Source organism: Solanum tuberosum, unplaced genomic scaffold (assembly GCF_000226075.1).
Source record: "Solanum tuberosum cultivar DM 1-3 516 R44 unplaced genomic scaffold, SolTub_3.0 scf00330, whole genome shotgun sequence".
NCBI classification, from domain to species: Eukaryota; Viridiplantae; Streptophyta; class Magnoliopsida; order Solanales; family Solanaceae; genus Solanum; species Solanum tuberosum.
The window spans coordinates 666,373-691,502 of NW_006239256.1; the positions used below are offsets into that span (position 1 = coordinate 666,373).

The 25,130-nt window shown below is 37.0% G+C and overlaps 1 protein-coding gene across 1 annotated transcript; it reads right to left on the bottom strand.

The window, feature by feature from the left end:
* Nucleotides 1–56: 56 nt before the first annotated feature.
* Nucleotides 57–24,055, bottom strand: LOC102583910 (conserved oligomeric Golgi complex subunit 3-like; the record flags this gene model as incomplete). Its single annotated transcript, XM_006360824.2, has 22 exons — nucleotides 57–597; nucleotides 2,834–2,934; nucleotides 3,151–3,273; nucleotides 5,832–5,924; nucleotides 9,512–9,628; nucleotides 14,219–14,281; nucleotides 14,361–14,447; nucleotides 14,581–14,613; nucleotides 14,696–14,812; nucleotides 15,467–15,553; nucleotides 16,987–17,206; nucleotides 20,058–20,146; nucleotides 20,722–20,814; nucleotides 20,968–21,072; nucleotides 21,223–21,324; nucleotides 21,422–21,484; nucleotides 21,649–21,715; nucleotides 21,960–22,045; nucleotides 22,961–23,038; nucleotides 23,557–23,652; nucleotides 23,778–23,852; nucleotides 23,969–24,055. Coding segments are annotated over 22 exons (2,115 nt in total), but the record flags the coding sequence as incomplete, so codon positions are not given.
* Nucleotides 24,056–25,130: the final 1,075 nt, after the last annotated feature.

Below are 25,130 nucleotides of genomic sequence, written 5' to 3' on the forward strand. Positions count from 1 at the left end.
AACCCAGCTCATTGAAATTTAGTTTATAGCTACACATACTATTGACACATTTAAAATCACATGTTTCAAAAAGTTTATAACACCCACAAATGTTATAATATGTTTAAGATCATGTCCCAAAAGTTCTCATTTTTTAATTAGATTTTGTGTCAAGTCAAACTATGACAATCAAAGTTCTGTTCACAGCCTGAGGGAATCAATGGGAAATTCTTCTGATAACGACAAATCCCGAAGTCAACTCTTCAACAAAGCTTTACTTGTATGATCTACAATTACTGTAGGATCGATGTATATGAATTGCACTGGGGTTAAAACCTTCCTTCATGCCAAGAAGTTCCCGGAACCTCCACCACGATAAATTCTGGTATTACAGAAGTCGGAGTTGAAGAAAGCATCGCTTTGGGAGCTCATCGTAGAAGCTTTATGATAACCACTAAATGATAAGTTTCTATAACGGAAGCTCATTATAGAAGCTTATCTAGTTTAGCTTCCAAATCCTGCATTGAGACCATCTTGACAAGGTCTTGTCTATCCTCAGGTGTATATTCTTTTTTCAGAAGGGATAGCACTTGAATGTGTGCTTCCAATATATTAGTCCTGCACAAATATGAAAACGGATTTAGAGTCTCAGAATTGTTTAAATGATAAAAGAAGTACAAAGTACAGAATTTGCAACAATACAAAGCATGACCATAACACACAGAAATTAAATAGTGTGTTGTTTGCATATTTCCTTAATAATTACATCATTCTTGTAGGAAGCCAATGTCACCAGTTACATTTTCTGGCACGCCGCCTATGCATAGGCTGTAGCTTATTGCGACCATAAATACATCATGAAAAGTAAACCGGGACAAAAATTTCAACAAGTTGTCCCTCATAATTAGGGAATGAACAAGATTATGCTGGGAATGGACATCAGAAAGGAGAACTGTTGTTTCTTTATGTCTGAACAGCATGAATTTATATCTAATTTCGGAAACTTAAACCCACCAGAGGACACATACAGACACAAAGTATTGTTAGAATATTAATGGATAAGGATTGTAATGTCTATAAACAGGGCCTGATTGTATTAATGTGGTTTACATAATTCAATAGTATTTTCCGATGCCTTGACTTATGGTATCAAAGCATTGGTGAGATGCATCCGGGAAAGGGAACTCAGTCAGACAGGTCACCTTGTTTCAATTTCCAGCTACTGTTAGGGCTGAATTTGTGTCATCTCTTCTTTTGTGAGTGTTGTGCAAAAAGCCAACACTACCACGAGGTCCAGAAAACTCAAGTGAGCACACCCCAGCAAGCCCCTCCAGCATCTGACCCTTCATGGACGCCCATGTGCCGGCAACAACAAGGTCTACGGCGGTGCATCTGCTCCACACACCCAGCGCACTTTTCCAGCGTGTTTTGAGTCATTCTTTTTGTACAGTCTTACCACAGATATTCAGGTGTTCGGCATGACTTGTAGTGAAGCTGATCACTCTCAATCAGTGTATTTATTTGGTGGTTTATGTTAACGTATTGCTATTACAGTATTACTGGCAATGATCAGGATGGTATCACTAGTCTGAAGCAACATCTCTTTCAGAACTTCCAAACTAAGGATTTAGGAAGATTGAAGTATTTTCTAAGTATTGAGGCCGCTCTTGTCTAGATCAAGTATAGTTATATCACAACAGAAGTATGCTTTAGATAAATTCTGAGTAAAATTACATCTTGGAAAAGTAAGAACCTAAGTGTGGTTACTCGATCTAGTTTGGATGGATGAAACAATTGCTCAGAGAACTGAAATTTGAAGAAATCAATTAGATGGAACCTGTGTGATAATCAAACTGCCTTTAATATTGTGCCAAATCCGATGTTCCACTGGAGAACTAAACACATTTAGATTGAATGTCACTTCATCAGAGAAAAAAAACACCCTCAGGCTAAGTTGCAAAGACTCTTCACATTTGGTGTCATACCCATGTCGACACGACATGGTTGTGGGTGTGGGATCTATACTGGATAGGATCAATCTATTTTGGATACTTTCACCAAAATAGATAGAGAAATTTGACACAGATACAATTATTTCTGAAATCAAAACAAAAGATATGGTGCAATCGTAATTTAGGTTTATCTTTCTTATCATTAAAAGATATTTGTATTAAAAAGTTTGCAACCACAAGGTGCTTTAGAGATATTTTCAGGTCAATATCATTGTTGAATGTGCAATGAACTCAAGAAGTCTATAATGGTTTGTATATGATTAGTAAGTCATGTTACACCTAAAAAATAGTTGCATTTGTACTTAATAACAATTACATATTCAAACTTGCTCTCAAAAGTTAGTGTATTGTTTTCCTTCCAAATAGTCCACCATAATTTAGATATATTTTCATAACTCTACTTAAAGATATTTGAATTATTTTTAGCATAATCCCCGCACTTGTGTCCATAATTGGATTCATACCCCTAAAATCTTAAAATATAAATCATGTAAGGATCCGACCTCTTGATCCACACCCATAACGGACACCCACAGGCCACAACAGAGTCCGAACAACTTAGCTGTTGGGAGATATTGTTACAAAGTTTGTGACATCAAATAATTAGCTTGCACGTACTTTCACCTAGTCCCTCACTAGTCCACGTATAAGTTAAATTTGTAAGAAACTCAGTATATTGTCTTACATGTAAAAGGATTGTAATGTATAGGCTCACTGTAATAATGTGGTTTACACAATTCAATAATATGTTCCTGTGCCTTTACTTCTCACAAGTATAAAGATTTAAAATATAAACAAATTAAACAGGTTTTACTACGATATAACTGCACAAAAGATCTTACTTAATGGGTTTGAAAAGTATTGCACGTGTCGATGAGTTCTGCAGATACAGCCTCATTTTTACCAATACCCTAGGCAAATCTTCATCTATTGCTGTGTTGACCTGTGCCAAATATGAATCAGCATGTAAGTCAAAAGAGAGGGAGAAACTGATTGAATAACAAATGATCAGCAGGCATGATGTTTGTTGATTAAAAACCCAGTAAATTGATTGGTTTGATAATTTTGGTTAATTCAGCAATTTGTGTAAAACAAAATCAGTGTTGCACAAAGGTTTTTTCTTTATTTCAACAAAAGATAAGCTTATCTATCTGTTTACCTTCTGAAGGAGCTCAGCAATCTTTTCTGGTGAAGCAAAAGCATGATCCTTGAGTGGCTTTGCAATCCCAGACTCCAGTTTTTGATTTTGACTACCAGATAATGCAACTTTAACAGCCGTAACCTATAGACATTTCATACCTAATAGTTAAAATCTTAAAAAAGAAGATTCATAAGGAAATGAACAAATCTGCAAGGTCATAAAAACATCAGATTTCAACTCTAACACTTAAGCTCACGATGCATTCAGACCTTGATTACAAGTCCTATTACTGCTTCCCATGTCCATCAGTAATACGTCTCAGGTCAAATACCAATGATATTGACTCAAAATAGAGACAGTGCGGGGCCATACCACCACCACCACCACCCAATGCAAAAACCGACAATGTCAAGTACAATCGTGCGAATTAAATCACTTATTGTTTTTGTAAAAAAGAGGGTCACATATTGAAAATCAGCAAAAAGGCTATGATAGTAGCCATATTTGCAGATTCCAAACAAGCAAAAGGTATGTCCTATTTCATTTTACAAGGGTTTTATGATGTCTACTAAGGAATCAGCATCATCTTATTAAATAATTGATGGTATTTGTAGCTAGTTACCTGAATTATAGATAACAGGTGTTATTGTAGCTAGTTACCTAAATTATAGATTTCACATTGGTGTCTTTGTGTTATACATGATATAGTGATGAGTGATGACTATGTAAAATTTCAAAGGGGTTAGCTCAAAGGTTGAGGGACTTGTGTCTTACATTATAAGTTTGAGAACCCAAGTGAACTAAGTCCAGTATTTAGGTGGGGAAGGGTAGAGGGCGGTTCCATCATCCTTGAATTTTAAAGGTTGTGTTGGATGTAGCAGGCACGAGGAGAAGTAGAGGTAGGCAGAAAAAGCATTGGGGAGGAGTGATTAGACAGGACATGGCGCAGCTCTAGATTACCGAGGACATGGCCTTAGATAGGAGGGTGTGGAGATCATGTATTAGGGTAGAAGGTTAGTAGGTAGTGGAGTGTTGCCTTGCTTTTGAGAGTTCAGGCTTGTGGTGTTTGTCGTGGTACTAGCCCTATTCTTGTTAGTTCTAGTTTTTTATATCTATCTTCATCTGTTTATTATGTTGAGGCTACTGCACTACTCGGTGGCTGTTCATATTCTTTTCTTGTAGGCTTTGCACTGCTTCTCCTATTAGTTGTTGTATTTTTGTCACTGTCTTCTTCTTTATACCTGAAATTGCTGCACTTGAGCCGAGGGTGTATCGGAAACAGCCTCTCTACCTCCACGAGGTAGTGATAAGGTCTACGTACACTCTACCCTCCCCAGACCTCTCTTATGGGATTTCATTGGGTATGTTGTTGTTTCAGTTTGTCCAATATTTTGCAGCTCTTGGGTTTTTAACCATCTCCTTGGAGTACCAGATTTCTAAAAAATAAAGGAGACAGATAAAGAGCTAAAGTTCTTCCCAAAAATTCTCCTTAGACCCCTCCCACAGACCATAACCCCCTCCTCGAAATCCCATCCCATTTCCAGTGTGTCTAAACTGAGCTGCTAACATAAACTCACTTTTCTTAACCTCCACAGTCTCTAATTTCCTCTCATTCCTCCAACGTTCTTCCCTACCCCCTTAACACCGCATACTTCTCACAATACTATCTGACACCTCCATTTCAGTTTCTAAAAGTGGGGTAGATTTACCCGCATTTTCTTATGCCTATCTTGATGATGACCGTTTTGTTCAGGTCACTCATCCCTCTCATATTACAATTATTTATCCTAATATCCATTGACCACATCTTTTTATTTCCCCCTATCTTCACCTCCTACCCCTCCTTTTCCTTTCCCCTCTCCCTATTCCTCCTTCCATACACCACTATGTTTCCTTCCACTCTGTCACCACCTAATTCCTCTTCCTCAAAGTTGTGTCAACACTTGCTGCGCCACCACCTCCACTTGACACTTGTCTCATTGAAGGTTCAACCTCACATAAAACCACCAAGAACTTCCGAAGTTAAGATATTGACTAATGAAATGGTTATGGAGATACAATCAGGAAAATCCACATTTATATAATTCAGTTGTACAGCCTGGAATCCGTTAATTGGACAAAGTGTTTGTGTTTTCTTATAATACTACAAAGCTACAACTGTTTCAAATGGCAGTTATAAGACAAACAAGAGACATAGGTATTATGTCCCAAACTCTAATGTCAAAGCCCAAAGGTATAGACACAGCTGGTAAGATTCAATACAAAAATTAGATGAGAAAAAGATGGTGGTGAATTAATCATATAGAAATGTATGAAAGAAGTTGAAAGTAATCAAGGAGATGGAAGCTTACACTTACTTATTTATAAATAGTGCAAATTTACACTTGTAACGAATGAGATATGTGGGATGGAGAAAATGTTCTTCATCAGGAGAAGAAAAGGTACAACAACATACCCAGTTTCATCCCACAAGTGGGGTCTGGGGAGGGTAGAGTGTACACAAACCTTGGGAGGTAGAGAAGTTGTTTCTGATAGACTTTCGGCTCAAGGAAAAAGAAATAGCAAGTAAAGAAGCCAAAAAGAAGAGAAGGTACCCCAACAGAAATCGTTAATTATTTAAAGAATAAAGTTGAAAATGTTGAAAGATTGCTCCTACATAAAGAAAACGACAAAAGGTGAAAATGGAAAACAGAACTAACCTTTGTCACAAAAGAAAGCAATGGTTCCACAACTAACTTAGTCACTGACATAATGAACTCCTCGCAAGTAGTTTTCAGGCTTTTCTCCAATTCCTGCATTCAAAGAAGCGTTTTACAAATTGAACTTCAAAAATTTTGTATTCATCATTTATATAGCCATCTATTTCACCCTGCCCAACTTTTTCCAAGGATGAGGGTTGATAAAGTCGCATCTTTCAATGTTAATGTCGATACCCTTGTTTCAAAGAAAAGGAAGAGGCAAGCCGAAGGTAAAATAAGAAAGGAAGGATAACAAATCATCAAGCATAACTGGACAAAGAGGAGAACATAAGCCTGTTTTACCACCCTTCCACCTATACCTAACTTTGAAAACTACAACAACATACCTAGTGTAGTCCCACAAAGTGAGGTCTGAGGAGGGTAGAGTGTACGCAAACCTTAGCTCTACCTCAGATGTGAGGTAGAGAGGTTGTTTCCAATAAACCCTCAACTCAAGACAAAAACAGTTTAGAGAAAACGTAATGGAAACATACAAGAGACAATATACAGTAACAAAAACAATTGAAAGTAGCAGAACAGTACTTCCATAAAATAATATTATAATCGAACTACACAAAACAATAGATAGTAAGAGAAATCAAAGAACAAGAAACTAAAAGAGTAGTACTACAACTACTGATAAGGGCAACAAGACAATGCACTCCTACCTACCAGTATGGATGTACTCTGACCTACTAAACTTCTACCCTACTTCGTGTCCTCGACACCTTCCTATCTAAGGTCATGTCCTCCGTAAGATGCAACTGCACCATGTCTTGTCTAATCACTTTCCCCAATACTTGTTCGGTCTACCACTATCTCTCCTGAATCGATCCATACCCAACCTCTCACACCTTCACAATGGGGCATCCATGCATCTCCTCATCACATTTCCTAACCATCTCAACCTTGCTTCAGACATATGTCTTCCACCGAAGTCACTCTCACCTTGTCTTGAATATACTCATTTTTAATCTCGTCTCTCCTAGTATACCCGCACATCCATCGCGACATCTTCATCTCCGCCACTTTCATCTTCTGAATGTGAGGATTCTTGACTGGCCAACACTCTACCCCATACAACATAGTTGGTCTAACCACCACTCTATAGATTTTGCCTTTAGTTTAGGTGGCACTTTTTTATCACAAAAGACTTTGGATGTGAGCCTCCATTTCATCCACCCGACATTAATATGGTGAGTGACATCCTCATTAATCTCTCAAATCCCCTAGATAATAGACCCAAGATACTTGAAACTACCTCTCTTTTGGATGACCTGTGTATCAAGCATCACTTCTACGTCAGAATCATGTGTCACATCACTGAACTTGCATTCCAAGTATTCAGTCTTGGCTTGCTTAACCATAATTCTTTAGACTCTGGACGTATCCAAACCTCCAACTTTAAAAACTATGATGACAAAAGAAAAGGAAGGGGCATCAGAATTATTAGCAAATAAGTGTTTTATTTGCCATAGAACTATGGTGAAGAAAATAAAACTGTCTTTACAGAACAATTGGGATAGAATACCGGTCCAAAGCCAATTTTAAGATCTGTGTATGATCTTAAGAATGCATAAATTTGTTGCAATGGATGCATCAAGGAATTTCACAAATAATGTTAATGGAACTCTGATTTGGCATAAATTAATATAATTTATTTGATTTATCAAAAAAAAGATGATAGAGCTAATGAATAACTAAGAAAATTGACAGGAAAAGAACAAGAAAAACAAAGTTATAATATATAAATGTGCTCTTTAACTTGGCCTTAGTTGTCATCTATGTCGTCTGACTTTGGGTGTGCACAAGCAAGCACTTAAAGTTGAATAAGTAGACACACGCGTCTTACGAATGAACTCAAAAAAATTTAAATCGGGATTGCACGTTAAACACTATGAATGATGTCTTAGGGATCCTTGGTGGTTTGGCTTACTCGAAAGGTATGATGAATCAAGTATGTTTGATTGTTATGTTTTTGGACATGTCTTGGGTGGTTGTTAAGTCAGGATGTTAACGGGGAGTTTTGTTTATGCACTAGTTTGCACGGTTTTGTCAAGGGGTGGTCTGGGACATATCTGATAAAAGGGATTTGAGTCAAGGTGGTTTAGTGGGAGTTTTGCAGGTGCCTTAGTAAATTGGTCAAGGGCCAGGGAGTTGGCATGAGAGCTTGAGAGAGAGTAGTAGACCGGTTAACAGAGTTAGTAGTGGACTTGGATTTAGTAGAGGAATTCTGGTGTTGGTAGAATGAGTGGTTCGGAAAGTCTCTATGTAATAGAAGTGTTAGGTTATGATCTGATATGAGGCGAAAAGGGCTTAGATGGTAGAGTTGACGGCGGAAGGAGGTGGGTGACTTGGGATAGAGCGTATGAGTTCCAGGGTAGAATTGCTTGGTAGTAAGGGTAGTGATTGAAGGGTCGGAGTCCTAATTATATCTCCAAGTTTCATGTTTCTTTGATTATTTGCATTGATATTATGTGGGATTCGGATCGACTGATGATGCCTACTAGTACGTGTTGTATGTACGGATACTACTCTTGTTATGTCACTTGGCATAGTCTGGTTGCTGACGTTTCATAGGATAAGACGATAATGATCTCCGACAGCAGCTTCCACTCCTCTTTCCTTAGGGTGGGAGTTGTGTCTTATTTCTTTCATAATTTGTACTCTTTAGAAGCCCTTGTACCTGTTTAGATTAGTTCCTTGGGTGGGCTTAATTTAATTCTCGACAAAAGTACTTTGTTTTAACTAAGTTTGAGTATTGATGTATTTAAATAACGTGTTTAGCCTATATTTGTTCACTTGCATTTCATGTTTCAGTTTTGGGGTAAGGGTGCTCCTATCTAGGTGTTAGAGTTGGTATCCGCACGGCACAGTGGGTTGGGTCGTGACAACGAGGAAGCACAAATTTTCTTAGCATATGGCCAATAACAATCTAGCAATTTAAAAAGTACTTAAATCAAGGGTTCTCAGACATCATTAATCATTATCAGCATGGATCAGTCAGCTACTGCTAAACAAGGATCAACACAGCTCTTGAAGGGACACACTCACTTATAGTGTACAATGTATTGCCCCTCACTGTTCAGAGCTTGAGAATACATGCTTCCTAGATGTCTTCTTTTTTTCTTTTTAATTTGGATAGTGATGAATTATGGTATTCGACATTAGTATGCTATTCAATGCCCTCCAGTTGTTTACCAATCTATGGGATCACTAAGCAAAGAACTGTGGAACAGATTGCAGAACAAAATAGTGAAATGAACACTTCTCTATACTGAAATTCACCTATGTGAAATAACCTTTTGAGCAACCATAACTGCTCCCAAGTACGGTTACACCAGGAGTGTGATGCAGGTTAATGGTTAGTAAAAAAGTTGTCATATTATGACGACTGTCGATAATAACTAGTTTGGAATTTAGGTGTAGAGTGATTAATTAAGTGATAATTGTTTTTGACACGATTTTTTTTTTTTTGACACTACAATTAAGTGATAATCGTTCATACAGAAGAGTCAACCAAAATGCATGTAGATTAATATTTTTTGATGAGCCGAGAACGTTAAATAAAAATAACAACAATCCATTGATACAAAAAGCTACTCAAGTGAAAACTACTGTAAACTAAGTGGATCAGGTACCTTCTTGGCGTCAATTTGACTTTCCAAAACTCGTGGAGATAAAGTTCTAGCTAATGAAGTTGATCTCGACCAGTCAAAGATTGATGCCTGACCCCTTAGAATCCGCCTCAGATGCTCCTGGAAATTTATAAAAGTAAGTTTTACAATCTAACAGTCAATCAAACATTCTAAAGCTAAGAAATTGGACACATGTAGCATTAGATCTGAAGGCTTAAACTGATGGTCTATTCCACTACAGAATAGGAGATGGTCAATGGCTTTGAGATGTGATTAGATAATCATTTGATTATAACCGAGAAATCCCCGAGGATCAGTCACGCACGGTTTCAAAGCTCAGATTTGAAGGCTTAAACTGATGATCCATTCCACTATAGAATTACAGAATTATTCTTTTTGAGAAGGTAAATCATTTTGTTAACAAATGGGGGTATTAGCCCGTATACAAGCCGTATATCAAAAGTAGAGAGCCTAAATCAAAATATGGTTCTCAACATAAGAGATTCAATCCTCTATGCAAATAGGGACCTCGAAAGTACACCAAAAAAGAAACTAGAGACAAAACACTACTCTGCAATTATACAAAGTCTTGCTCCACTCCTTTGCATGCCCTCCTATTTCTCTCTTTCCAAATGACCCACATGATTGCTAAATGGGCAACACTCTATGCCCTAAAGCTTCTCTTCCCCCTCTTACGAGTCCAACTTTGTAAAGCCTCCTTCATTGTGCCCGGCATCCAACTTTGTCATGCCTCCTTCACTATTCCCGACATCACCCATTGCATCCTAAACAAGTTGAGGGCCACCCTCCATGACCGATTAGCCACGTTGTTTTTCTCATACACACTTACCCATAACGCACCAACTAACATAGGTGATCCTCCTCCTCCTCAAATTTGCCGCTTTTAAGACCGCACCCCTTCCCGCCAACCTTACAAAGAAACACACCTTCCTCGAAGCTCTAGGAATCTAAATAGAGTTGTGGGGAAAGTATCTTCCCCTCTCACTAGTAAGCTCTTATGACAAGAGCTAACAATGAATAACCCATCTCCACTCTCTCGCCAGCTCCATAGATCGGATAAATTATTAGGTGTGGTAAGCCTATGTAAAAGCTCAATCAGATTGTCAAATTCTTCAATCTCTGAATCATGTAGGTTCCTACCGAATCTTAAGTACCCATGAATATCCCCCTTGTGAGACCCACTAATTTGTTAGATTGTCTTCTCTCTTTGGCAAGATACACAATATAAATAAGGAAAAACTTCCCTCAACTCGTTTGATCCATCTCTTCCACTTGTGTCTAGAACCCATCTTCAACATAATAGAATCCAAGAATTCCCAATTCGCATGATCTAAGCTTTCTCAAGGTCCAACTTACAGAAAATACCTTCTTCTTTCTAGAATCAACCACTTCATTTGCCACCAGAGCAACATTTAGTATTTGTCTTTCTTCCGCAAAAGCATTTTGAGAAGTACACATACAAAACCTTCTTTAGTCTATTAGAAAGCACCTTAGAGATAATCTTGTAAGTGGTTCCTATCAGACTAATAGGTCTATAATCCGTAAATTGGTCGCTCCATCCTTCTTTGACACAAATCACAATGGTAATAAAAGACGCATTAAGACTTTTCTCAAACTCCCTAGTAGCTTGGAACCTCACAATGGTTTCCATCAACTTACCTTTAACTATCCTCCAACTATTGTTGGAAAAAAGCTACGTGAATCCGTTCGGTCCCGGAGTTGTCCCCCAACAACTCTCCACTGCCTCCCTCACCTCTTCTTATCTATAACCCTTTACAATCACTCCCTCATTCCCTCTCATATCTACCTAAAAACTAACCCACCCAACCCCGCTCAATTTCGGTCTCCACTTGATATCTTCCTTATGGCTTAAACAAATGATCATAAAAACCGACATTGGCCCCTTTCACTTCCTCCTCCCCCTCACACTACACCATTCACACCAAAAGACTCAATGAAGTTCTTCCTCCTATTTTCTACTGCGACTCTGTGAAATTTTTTTGTATTAGAATCCCTCTCCTTCAACCATAACGCCTTTGGTTTTTCCCTCCAATTAGTCTCTTGAGCAACTGCTATAGCAGCAATCTCCCCCCTCGCTTCCTCCTTCCAATTTTTCTCTTTCTCTCTCTCTTCTAACCCCCTCACCCCTTTCGCATGCTCTATCTCCCCCACTTCATTAATCAACTCTCTCATTTTAATTTCCACCTCCTAAACACCTCCTTATTCCACTTCATTATATCTCTTTTTAACAATTTTAACTTGCAAGCAAGTCAGAAAGATGGTGTGCCAACAACTTCACACCCATTCCAACAAGCATTAACTCTATCAACAAAGTCGGGTGCTCTAAGCCACATATTCTCAAACCTGAACAGAATATGCAAGCTCCTCCTACTACCATCTAACCTGATAGGCAAATGATTTGATGTCAATCTGAGAAAAGGGACTTGCAACATATTTGGAACCATCTCCTCCCCATCAGTGAACACCATGAATCTATCAAACCTAGATTTAGAAGTGGAATCTCCTACTCTAAGATGATATTAGACTATCATTTTTTTAATAAGCAAGAAATCCCCGAGGGTTAGTTATGCACGATTTGAAGCTCAGTAGATAATGAGCATGCTCCTTTACCTTTCTCCACTTAAATACCAGGAGGTCCTCATATGTTGCAGGGTTCAAACCAATAGTGTGTGCCTAACCCACATATCACGCACCACACATCCTACCATTAGACCAAAACCTTGGAAGCGAGGATTTTAGACAATCTTTGTTGTTGTTGGGCTATGATGACATTTTCTCAGACGTAATGGGATACTTTAACATGGGCTCATGGAGGCCTTTGATGAGTTTCACAATAGTGGGGGTTATACACTTGACTCGTTCTCGTTTATTTTCACATTGTTCTTTTGCTGGGAATCGTGGCAGATCATTCAGCATCTTGGGTGCAACATGTATATTGTTGTCATCTAAGCTTGTTTTTTTTTTTGAGAGAAAGGTAACTTAGTATTCAAAAATAGCAGAACTCATCATCCAAAAAATGATGAGAATGAATCAGTTACAACCCCTTCAGGGTAAGGCAAATAACATAGACACTAATCCAGGAGTCTTAACAGATTTCCTATAAAATCACCCTAATTTCATGTTGGAGGTCTCAAGCTTGAAACCCATTGCCACTGAAAAGCAAGGGGTTTGCCTTCTGGGTTGAGCTCGTCGCACCGGGATTGCCTAGTGCGGTTTACCTCTCCAATGTGGTTTGCGAGCTATTGCATAGGAGTGGGGTTTTTACCCTGTCCGCACCAAAGGGTAGCAGTTGTGGTTTCCCTTATTATCCAAAAAAAGATTTCCTATAAAATCAACAAAAAGTTCTATCCCCCCCCACCCCACCCCCACCATATCCTGTTTCCACCAAAAGTAAAGCAAACTAAGGCAGTTCATCTTGATTTTCTGAATGTTGTTAATCGTATCTTCAAAGCATCCTGTATTTCTTTCCTTCCACAAAGTCCACCAAATGCAAGTTGGGATCAGTTCCCACCGGTCCTCATCTGCTTCTCTTCTCCCAATCTCCTTCCAACTAATCAGCAAACCTTTAGTGGTCTTAGGCATTACCCAGCACACTCCCAGAATACATAAAAACATGTTCCAAAAATTTACAGTTGTTTTGCAGTATAGAAAGAGATGTTTTGGGGAGTTTTAAGTCATTCCTCAAAATTTGTGTCAGAGAGAAGATATTCTTCAGCTGACTAAGTCATCTAAGCTTGTTCTTTGCATCAATTTTGGGTTTTGGAATATTCTAGCAAGAGCAAAACTTTATGGAGATGAGCAATGTTTGGAATTGTATGATGCATTAGGCTTGAAGGAAATATGAGTATATTGTTGGACAAGAATGTATCTCCAGCCTATGGGTAGGATAGAAAATTCTTTTGGCATACCAGAGAAAGATCTTTATTCCAGCTAGCATCATTTGGACTTCAGAGATTTTTTAACTTTTCGGTGATAGGATCTTCAGGGATATTGGGAAGCACCTCTGTTTGGACTGGCCTTATCCTACTACCACCCAATCTTCCCTGCATTTGGTACCTGACAACTATTCGTCTACAGCTCTGATATGCTATACGTACAAGTACACCACTGTCTTCACGATCCTGGATAGAATCAGAATCGTATACATGAGATAGTCTGTTACTTGAGCATTCTCACCGTCTGACTCGGCCAAAATTAGTGAAGGAAGCAACTCGTAAGTTTAACTCCAAATTGACTAAGATTTTGATTGGAAATGACTTGTACTTCAATTTTACTGACAATCAAGGGAAAAATTAATAACACATAACTGCCCTGATGCAGCATTCATCCATGAGCAGTGTCAGCCAGAGTTAGCATAAGAATTAAATCAGGGAAATTGTGAAGGAAAATGACAAGGGTTCCAAACTTGACAACAGAGATCAAACAGGTTACTTAGTGTGAATTCACTGAAGTCAACTTTCCATTTCTTCTTGATTCCATAAGAGATGATTTCCATCTAATATTGCTAGTGGAAACTCTGCCTTCATAACAAACTAGAAAAATATCCAAAAAGAGCTTCTTCTCCAAGTTAGATAATGTAATTATCAAAGAAATATACATCTGCAGCAGAGAAGTGGTGGACAACGAAGAAATAAATACCAGCATAAATAGTAGATACTCAATACTCACCAGCAAATGTGAAAAATCAAGTTCCTTATGCGTGACTGAAAATTCTATGTCGAATGGGGCAATCTGGAAGGCATCTTAAGTTAGAAAATCCTGCAGCTATGACAAAAACTAGGAATTTCATAAGCAAGTAAGAGAAACCTGCCTGCTCCCTCAGGATGAGTAGATGCTTTATTAGGAAAAGTTGTGCATCCATTGATGACGATCTTTTGCCAATAAGTTTGCTAGCTTTCTGAAGGAATTAGAAGTTCAGCAATAACAAACAGCATATTGAACAAAAAATATGAAAAATACAAGATTACAAATTTTAACAGCATAATCAGCAGAATAGAATACATGAACTTCAACTAAAGAAGAAAACTTACTTGAATGGATAACGAGCAGAACTCTACAGCTTCCTGAGAAAAAAAAAGAGGAAATAAGGATCCAGTAACATCTGGCTACGATTAAAAGGGACATTGATAGCAAGCAACTGCTTACCCGAGCCAATCCAGTAAAAACAGCTGTTTCTAGAGAACAGTACAGTTTTGATAGACATGATATGGTTTTCTCCAGTGGAGGATACCAGGTTCCGGAAACATCTTGATTTAGTTCAGTCTGCACCAACTTTAAAATAAGGAATCAGAGAATATGGTGCGAAGTAGCAAAAGAAAAAAAAACTGATACATAGAATATGGTGCAAAATTGCAGAAAATCATGTTTAACAGCAAAGAGGCAGGAAAAGTATCTGCAAAAAAACAAATTCAAGTTACATAAATCAGCATAAATTAACTTATTTTCTTCTAAAACAATTTTATTGATATACACCAAGTCTTTGTGAAGGTTACTAAAGCGGCAAATTTGACCTATTGAAAGTAAAATAACCAATTAAAAGCTCTATAGTCTATACTACCAGAAATCCTATAACTCTTTCTTAAAAGAAAAAAGAATTTTAATATACAAATTCCATCAGACCTCTAAATTTCCAATTTTTACACCTTTAACTTTAATATAGCTTGCTTTGTAGTTCGTACTGTGCAATAAATGTCATCCAACTAGAATCACAGGTCAAGAAGAGTCAGTTCACACCATTAAGGCAAGATATTGATTAACAGAACCTCCATAAGAGAATGCAAACTTCTCCACCAAAAAATTACGAAGACCCAAAAAAAAGATAGAGATAAAAGCCATCCTAGATTTTACTTCCTCTAAAGATATATGTTACAGAATTCAACAGAATACACGTCACAGGACAAGGAGTTTGGCACTTACAGATGGTGAATCCAGTTCTGCTGAAACAGATTGCTCCAACTTTTTAGGGTAATCCAGATCCTCGTCTGAAGGAAGGTAATTTGCAATCTGAAAACAAAGCAGGGAAAGAAGGCAGACGAAATTATTTGTAGACCACTGGTTACTTCTGAGGAAGTTCAAGCATACAGAAACCAAACATACATGAGCGCTTTACTCCAGTCACCCCAACTCATATGGTCTAATTTCCTTTTCTTATCAATCCCAACTTATCATATTCCCTAATAGACGACATTTTTCATCTCCATACAAATCCATTGGAACTCCTACCAACAACTACTACGCCTCACTCTGAACTAGTTGGTGCCAACTATATGAATCATCACTGACCATGTTTCCCATTTAAACATATCTCAAGCGAAGTTATACAACATTGAAGCTCATACCACTTAGCATTATTAATCCAAACAAATGATGCACAAAGTAGAAAGGGAAGTATGGCAGGAAGGAGAAAAGATTAGCTCGGGAACCGAATGAACATTGAACAAATATCAATCAACAATACCAAAAATAAGGTAAACATGAAAGCATTTCCTCATAATGATGGATAGGCCAATATTTTTTCATGAACTTGTAAATAAGTAGCGACAGAGAGTTGTAACTTGTAAGGCCTTTGGCTGGAATCTTCTCCCTTTCGGGGCTTTGGGTTTGCATACTTCAGTGTAGATTAGATGTTTTGTGCTCTGTCTGTACCTCAGTAGCACAATCTTGGTGCCTTTTTATAAAGCTATTCTTAGTTATCAAAAAAGAGAAAAACTATAATGTACAACCTTTTAAGATTTTCATTTTTCCTTAGTATGTCCAACACTAAGTGAAACCAGGTATTGCAGAAAGGGATGAAGTACATACTAGATTCAAATTCCAAAAGGTTACTCAACATCACATAAATTGGTATAATTCACTCAAGAGCCTCTTGGATATGTCCAATTGTCAGAAGTCTGGCGCAAAGCATATTCCTTCCACTGTGCAAGAGTCAACTTCCGAGTACATTATCATGATAAGCCAATCATAAGAAAGAATTGAAAAGATAAGTGCTTCAAACTCCAATGAAAGATCCTTCATTTTCACTAATGGGCGATTCTGTTTGGAAGGTACTACATATCACAGCAATGGAAGATAGTGCAGCTAAGAGAACAATAAAGAGAAAAAGTTAAGATATTGAGCAACAGTATATAGTATATACCATGAGATACTACCTGCTTATGTTTGGGTATAAATGAACGTTCCATTTTTAACCAAAATCTATGCAACAGGAAAAAAAGTCCTTATTTATCCTGTAACTAATTTTGGCACTATTCATCTATCCATGAGAGTGCTAATTAAGGGGTAAAATCAAGGAAAGCAGAAAATAAAATTAAAGAGATTAAAGTAAGTGGCACAATTATATGAGCAAAGATTTGCATAATATTAACTCATGTCCGAGTAACAGATATGCCGCCAAACAGCATTTAAATGAAATGGCCGAGCAATACTTGGGATGTTACCTCATCACGGATATAGGTGCGAGCACGAAAAGTTAATCGCTCATGTACATCTGCTAGAATTCTGTCCAGCGTTGGACGTAGCGCAGCCAATGACTCCCCCCGTCTGCTCAATTGTTCTCCTAGAACTTCAACTTTAAGGATATCAACCAGTTCACAAAGAACATCCAGATTTGTTTCGTGAATGAGTTTAGGACGCAATGTATCATAGAGGAAAGTACACCTGCAGTTGGTAGGGAGGTAATTGTAACCTTAAGGCATATAATGATCAAGTTACTTATCATCAAAAATACAAAGTTCAAGTTCCAGCAAATTCAGGGGCATCTAGATAATATTTCCTCTGTCCCAATTTATGCAACACATTTTCCTTTTTAGTCTATCCCAAAAAGAATGACACCTTTTCCTTTTTGGAAACTATTTAACTTTAAACTCACATTTCTATGCTTAATGATATGATTTATAGTCACATAAATGTCTATGACCTGTTATAGACCACAAGTTTCAAAAGTCTTTCTTTCTTTTTTAAACACCGTCACCTAAAATGGGACGGAGGGAGTATAATGTGTCAATGCTTCATTAAACTGCTGTAACTGGACCAACTGAGAGATGGGTCAGGAGCACGTGGCTTTAGATGCTATGCACAGAATATTCATATCATGTTATGGAGAGATAACAAGGAAATGTAATTGTGCTGGGACGTAAGCTCAAAATATGACTTCTCATGGACAACATAAATAAGCTTATTTACAAATAAAGGATGCTAGTCGAAATATAGCTTGAGAATGCAGCAGGCAGAGAATATCTGATTGCATATCTCCAATTAATAGAATGGAGCAAAGAGAAGAGTAATGTTATCAAGTGAACCAGATAACATGTTCCACCACCTTTTTATATATAAAAGGTACATGTTCCACTACTGATTAAGCTTACCAACATTGAAAATCTGCCATTAGATTAACTATCAGTAACCGTAACTCACTCCATTGATGTTTTTAGAAACTGAACTCACTTCATTGATATCATCTAATCACATTGACTTGACAAGAAAAACTATAAAAATGATGAAGGTTATACTCTAGGTCAAATTTTGATGGACAAAAGCGCAAGGCTTTCTGTCTCTCTGCCCAACAATCTGGAAGGACATACATGAAAGTTAAAATACCCAGAGAAGGAAAAAAGAGAACTTATGAACCAAAAGAAAGGTACAGGTGCAATGGACATCTCGTTTAATATATCACCAATGGGGAAGTGAGTGGAAGTCCCAGATAGTGAGAGGAGTCAGCAAAGAGATAATTCACAAAGAAGCACATCACACGTAGTAATTGACAACAATTAGGCTTCCTTAGGCCTCATTTGTTTGCACTTAATGATGGTCTTAATCCTAACCATTCATATCTCAGTCATTAAGTCCGATTATTTTTTAGATCTGGGTCATTCAAATCTTAAATGCATTTGTTTTTTTCATGTTACAACCACTTAATGGGTCTGAATAGATCTAAATTATTAAAGTCTTAATATCATTAAGATATCTTTTTTTTAAATTCTACAAAGATGCTAGTTCAACAATTTCATCCATTCGCCGCTACTGCCATTACCAGCTTACCGCCCATAATTATCAACTACCGCCATCCTCACCCACAGCCACCTCCGCTGCCAATACTGCCACTTCTTATTTATTTATTTCAGCCATCTCTAGTGGTCTACTTCTACTAGGAGTAGGAGATTTAGCTTGACCCCTACTTCGTCCATTAAAAATAATGTACAAAAATAAGAGGGGGACATGAACCTTACCTCTTTATAACAAAATCAGGTATGTTAAAACAGCTTTCAAGGATCCATGAAATGTATTTAGATACTAGATCACCAACTATCATCACCGCCACTAGCCACATTTATAATTATCAGCACCAACCACCATTACCACAACAAACACTAATCACTACCGACAATCACCACTATATATAGTCAAACCACCATTATCATTCAACACCACCAATAGCTATCACTATTAGCCGCCACTACCACCACCCACCACTACTACCACCAACACTAGCTACTACTCACAACCACCACCGCTAGCCATCACCACCACCACCATTAAATCTTAATATTCAGATGTGTATTCAAATTCAAACATCTTAATCTTCATGAAAACAAATAAGACCAGACTTCATGATTCTACTTTTCTAGGCATAGAAGACTGCTTTCCCACCTAACCGAGCAATCCCAAGGGCCAACTGGTACACGGTTTAAACTTAATGGATAATGAGCCAACTTTTTACCCTTCACTTAAATAATTGTTCTTCCACCTTTTTCAAAAAGTAACGGTTTACCCACCTTTGAGGTTAAAGCTTATACTTCTGTTTTGGAGAATAAGTTAAGGCGTATACTCGAAGGACCTTGTTTGCCTTGAAGTAACTATAAGTTTCACTTGTAACCTCCACATTTGTATCTCAAAGTCAAAAATTTAAGGTCATAAAAGGAGTTGAAGCTTTGCAGGAGCAAATGTTGACCACACTAACTTGATATATAAATATAGCACATATTCGTAACTGATGGTCGAAGCAAGGTGCAAATCCAAACCAGAGGGAAATCTTAGCAGCTCTTTTAAAGGAATAGATAGGCATAGATCCCACGGGATTGCTTCAAATTCCAAAGCAGGAACTAATCTTGTGCTAGCCCTAAGATCTAAAGTGACAATCACTAAGCTATTGGGCCGCCTCATAGTCCACACTGATTTTATTAGCACTCAAATAATGTCTGAAAATGTTTACACCCACTTACCACTGATAGCAACTCTGGCGTAGGGAGGTTTCAGCACGGCACAAGCTACCAAAATGACAGTCTTACAGGCGCAAAAAAATCGCAATGTTGGCTCCTTATTTACAAGGTGCATGAAAAACAATACAGATAATCCAAACCTCCCCACCCCCACCCCTACCCACCCAAACGAACCAAGACAAGAAAAAGGGAAAAGAAGCAAATTAGAAAAGAGAAAACGGGAAAGGAAATATGTAAGAAGCAAAATGGTTCAAATGCAGAAACAACCCCACAAAAGAAGTTAGGCAACTCACAGAGGATCTACAAGAGGAGTCAAACTCGAAATGTCCTCTGAAGATGATGGGAAGAAGTGATTGAAGAGTTGATGCTCTAGCTGACACACCTGCATTTACGGTGTCAAAGGTAAAGTATGGAGAGACATATATCACAATTTTACACTAATATGCCTTTAGCAAGACTTTGTTAGAAGCAACTTCATATATATATTTGGCAATAGTGATTCACAGAAAAACATATAGATATGATTCCTTCCTCAAAGAAACCAAGGCTGCTATAGTTTTAGCTCATTTATCCTAGATCCAGTTAGAGGAAATATTCATCTACACTAAGATGAGCCAACTGCTAAAAGAAAACGTAAGACGTGACTCACTTATTTACAACTAGTTACTTTGATTTTTTTGAGAATGAGATAATTGCTTTGAATTCATCCTGTCGAATAAAATGAAAAATGAATGTGGATTGTTCATATGACTATCAAGACTGGGAGGTCAACGTTGAATTGTGTCTTTTCATCTTCTTCTTCTGATACCCACACCCCCACCCCCACCAACACTAAAAAAAACCACCACCATCACCATAGAAAGAACAGTCATCCAAGTTTTGTAAGGCAAGATGTAATAATCATATTGTTCTCCAGTACAAAATATTGTAAAAAGTACTGAAGCCATTTGAATGTACCTGCATTAAATATGCACATCCAGATCTAGTTAAAGACGACAGTGCTTCTTTCCTGGAAAATTCAGAGATCCGCTGTTGCACTATATCTCTTATCTGAATTAAATGAAACAGAAGGAGTACTAATTAAAATGACAAAACAAGGAGAAGAAAAAAAAAATAACCAAGAAAAAAGACGTAATATATATATATATATATATAGATAGAGAGAGAGAGAGAGAGAACTTAAAGGAGCAGCTTACTACTCACCAAGGAAAGGCGCTGTTCACAATAGAGTTTGTGGCATTCTTCAAGAAGTTGAATATACTCTTTTCTAGGTGTTCTGCTTTCAATTTCCTCCAAGATAGGCTTAAGCTGCAGGTAACTAAGATCATTTGGTTCATGGATTACACGTAAAATCTAGTCCTAGTTTTTCTTTTTTTTGAGATTAGAAATACTCATTCTGATACAACGAATTAATAGAGTTTCTATAAACTAAAAAGCAAGGAGATGTTCCAATGTTACCTCATTTGCTGCAGCCTTGAAGCGTACATATATTATAGATGACTCTATACCCTCGGCAAAAGATGTTTTGCTACCACCACTGCTTCGTATTGCAGCCTGAACCTGATGAAATGGGTATACTTATCTCCGGAGGTACAACCATTCATCTGCAAGTCAAAGATTGTAGTGCATATAGCAGTGAAGCATAAAGCAGATTTACCTGAGAAGAAGTACTTCTAAGAACGGAAAGAACATGAGAGCGAATCATTCCCAGAGCTCGAGACTGGTTACAGGAGGATAAAGGAAAAACAGACAGAGAGAGAGAATGGGAAATGGGATTAGAATTCTTACGTCCAAGAATGTCATAAAACCATGCCAACTGTATAAAGAAATGTGATTTCATATATGATAGTAGATTACATAATGTTGATGTCAGTTCTTAAGTACCTGAAGTTGTCGAAACTTGACCAAATAAATGCTGCACTCTGCATATTGTGGATTACTCTCAACATATCTTCAGTGACACACAGGAGAAACACAATGGTTATTTGTGCTCTTATGCATAGATTTACAAGCTTAATTCAACAGGACTTAATATTGATAAAAGAATTACATCCCTACAAGAAACCTGTGACTCTAGATATGTCCACATGGTAAACTTCACAAATAACCAAAGAAAAGTATGGATGTTACATCATTGCAGTGGTTCTAATATTCATAGATTTCAATGCAGTAATATGAAATGAAATGTCACTTACGATATGCACTCATCAAGTCTTTTAAGCAATGGAAGAAAATTTGTACTACCAACGCTCATGCTAGGAGAATAAAAAGTGGTCGCAACCTGCAAACAGGAGTGCAAGACAACCATGAGGAATTAAAAAAAAAAACAGAAAACTGGGTATTTTGACATTTAGAGAAATTCAAGAAGAAGAGTAGGACTTGAAGGGAAAATTTAGCACAAGATAAATCAAGTTGATGCAATGCCCCAATTAGATGTAATTAAACAAAAAGGCATTAGAATATTTTAGGCTAATGGGCGTAACTAAATCAAAAACATCTACAGTGGAGAGTGAAAAACCTATTTCTCTATAGGGAATTTTAAACAGGAATTCTCATTTTCAATCTCACAAGTGAAAAAGTTTTCCTTTAGAATCCACCAAGCACATAAATAGGAGAAATAAGAGTTGACCAAAAGACAAGATTAAAAATCACCTTAAATAAATAACTTGCTAAGCAAGAGACATCAAAATAATCCAAAAGCACCAGATTGGAAAAGCCAAGAAAGAATAGCTTTGGATGACTCATTTGTAACACGAGGAAGAAAACGATCTACATCAAAGCTTAATTACAAAGAATAAAGCTCCGCCCTCCGGTGTGTGGATGTGGAAAAAATCTAATTAAGAAACACATCCCTTGAGGCAGAAAGCTCTCACTTCTTAAAGCTGTTTTCCATAGTTCAAACTCTCAGTTAGGTATATTTCCTCACCAATGTATCAAAGCATAAATATATAGATAGCATTAACTCTCTGCATCCAAAATAAAGTTGATGCAGTCCATCCGCATCCCCCTAATCAGAAATGAGATACCCAAATTAAGGGTAGGAAAATGAGGATATGAAGGTAAAAGCTAACCTTGGAGATTGTTGAACCATACGCAATTCAGCATAGGCATAGATAGACTACTGTGGAAACTAGTGCAAAAGGAATTGAATAACAATGGAATATTATTATCAACATAAATGGTAGTCAGACCTTACATTCTCCAATTCATCAAAGTAATTGAGCTTATTGTGAAGTGATTCTGCAAACTCAATTAATTTCTGCTTCTCCAAAAGCTGCAAATAAACAAGAAATACACAAGAAGATTATTCAATGCAGCTCCCTGTTGTTAATTATTACCTCTTTACATGTACATCACATGTTCATTAATATAAGAGACTGAAAGGGAACTTCCTAATTTCAAATACCACCCACTGGACATCATAAATACGCAATATTGACATGAATTGTACCTAGATAATGCTTTAAGACAAACAGCAACTTCAGATAGAAGAAAAAACAAGTAAACGCAAAATGAAGAAATGCATTTACTTGGTACTAGGTGGCAATTGAAGATATTTGGCAACTATCCATCCATATAGTAGATTGGCAATGAAGACTTTCAACATCATAGAGCAAGGCAAAACTATGTCCATTAAAAAATTGAACTCCATTAGTTACAAACCTATCCTCTTATCATACAATTCATGTTCCTCCACTCCTCTGTTCCTCAAAATTTTGAACAGATAAAAAGAGAAAAGCACAATCTATAGCTAAAGTAACCACACATGCTAAGAGAAATGGGTTGACACACCAGTCTATCACACGCATCATGAAGGGTTCTAGTCTTTGTTGCCACTGCTTGGTGCTGCAACTGCAGCTCATTGAATAAGTCTAGTGTTTCATCCACCTGCAATGGAGCCATTTTTAAGGGCAAGGGCATGTCGACTCGAAAGTAAGCATAGATAGATGAACTGAAACAACAAAAAGGCTCAAGAGAAGAGTATAAGAGCATTGTTTTTCTTCTCAGAATACCTGGTGAAGTATACTATCGCAGGTCTGAATCTGCTCTGTTAAGGTGTTGACATAATGCTGATATTTTTCTTCAGTCTATGCACAGAAAGAAAGCATATGTTATATTTTTTTATCAGCAAGTGTAAAAGAGGAAGCATGTGAGTCATAACTTTTGGAAGAAACAGAAAACATATAAACAAGCTAAGACCAACCTCTGATTTCATGGCTGCTTCAAGATCCGCAAACCACTTGTAAAACTGTATCAACAAAACAGCACAAAGGGGAAGAGGAAACTCATATCAAGTTCAAGCAGCATTACAGAAAAGGTCAACTTAAGATGCCATTTCTATCATCATTTACAAAACTAAGCATATTCAGTATTCAAGCGTATACAAGAATGCAACGCAAAGATTGCCATGGAAACGATTGCCTTTCTAATACAACATCTTACTTCATCAAAAAAAAGATTGCCATGGAAACGAATTTGGAAAACTAAAGCTTCTTATTAAGTGGATTGCTTCTGCTGGACAGTGACATATGAAGCAATACTAATAGAGCAATTCCTTCAACAAAGAATGCCTGAATATATGCAGAAAGTGCAACATGAGTGAAATGGAGGCCGAGGATGGTAATTAACTCCAGCTACACTGCCCAATAGCCTGACAGTTATGACCAGTGGCGGACCTAGAATTTTGTTCAAGTGGGTTCAAGTTACAAATAATCATGGCAACGATCAATAATAATAATTATCAATTTTTTTAATTATATCCTTAACAAGTTATTTTGAGATGATATTCCTAACAAAAAATATACTCCATTAAATTTTTATCTACTTACAAGAAAATTTTCCACATATTTTCAATTTAACAAGCTACTTATTACTCATATATATAAGACTAAAACTATAACAATTTTGAAAACCATAAATAAATAAAAATTAGTAAAATAATAAATAAATAAAAATGCACTATCCTAACTTTCGTGTATACCAAGTAAAAAGGAAAATAAATACATAATTTTGTATACTTCAAAAAATAAAACTAAGTACTACTCATCCGTTTCATAATAATTGTTTATTTTACTAAAATTAGTTGTCCACCTTACTAAATCAAGAAAGCATTAATCAAAATTTTCATATATTATCCTTGTAATTAATTCTTTTTGAAAGTGTTCACATTTATTTGTAAAATTCGCAATAAGTTTTTAAGGGGTGGATTAGTAAAATTATTTTCTTCTTAATGATTTCTTAATATGCATGTAAAAAAGAAAATGATAAAATAATATGGATCGGAGAGAATATTTAAAACTATGAACTTATTGTCTAAATTATTGACAATTTTAAATAATTCTCAAATACAAACATTAAAAAAAAAA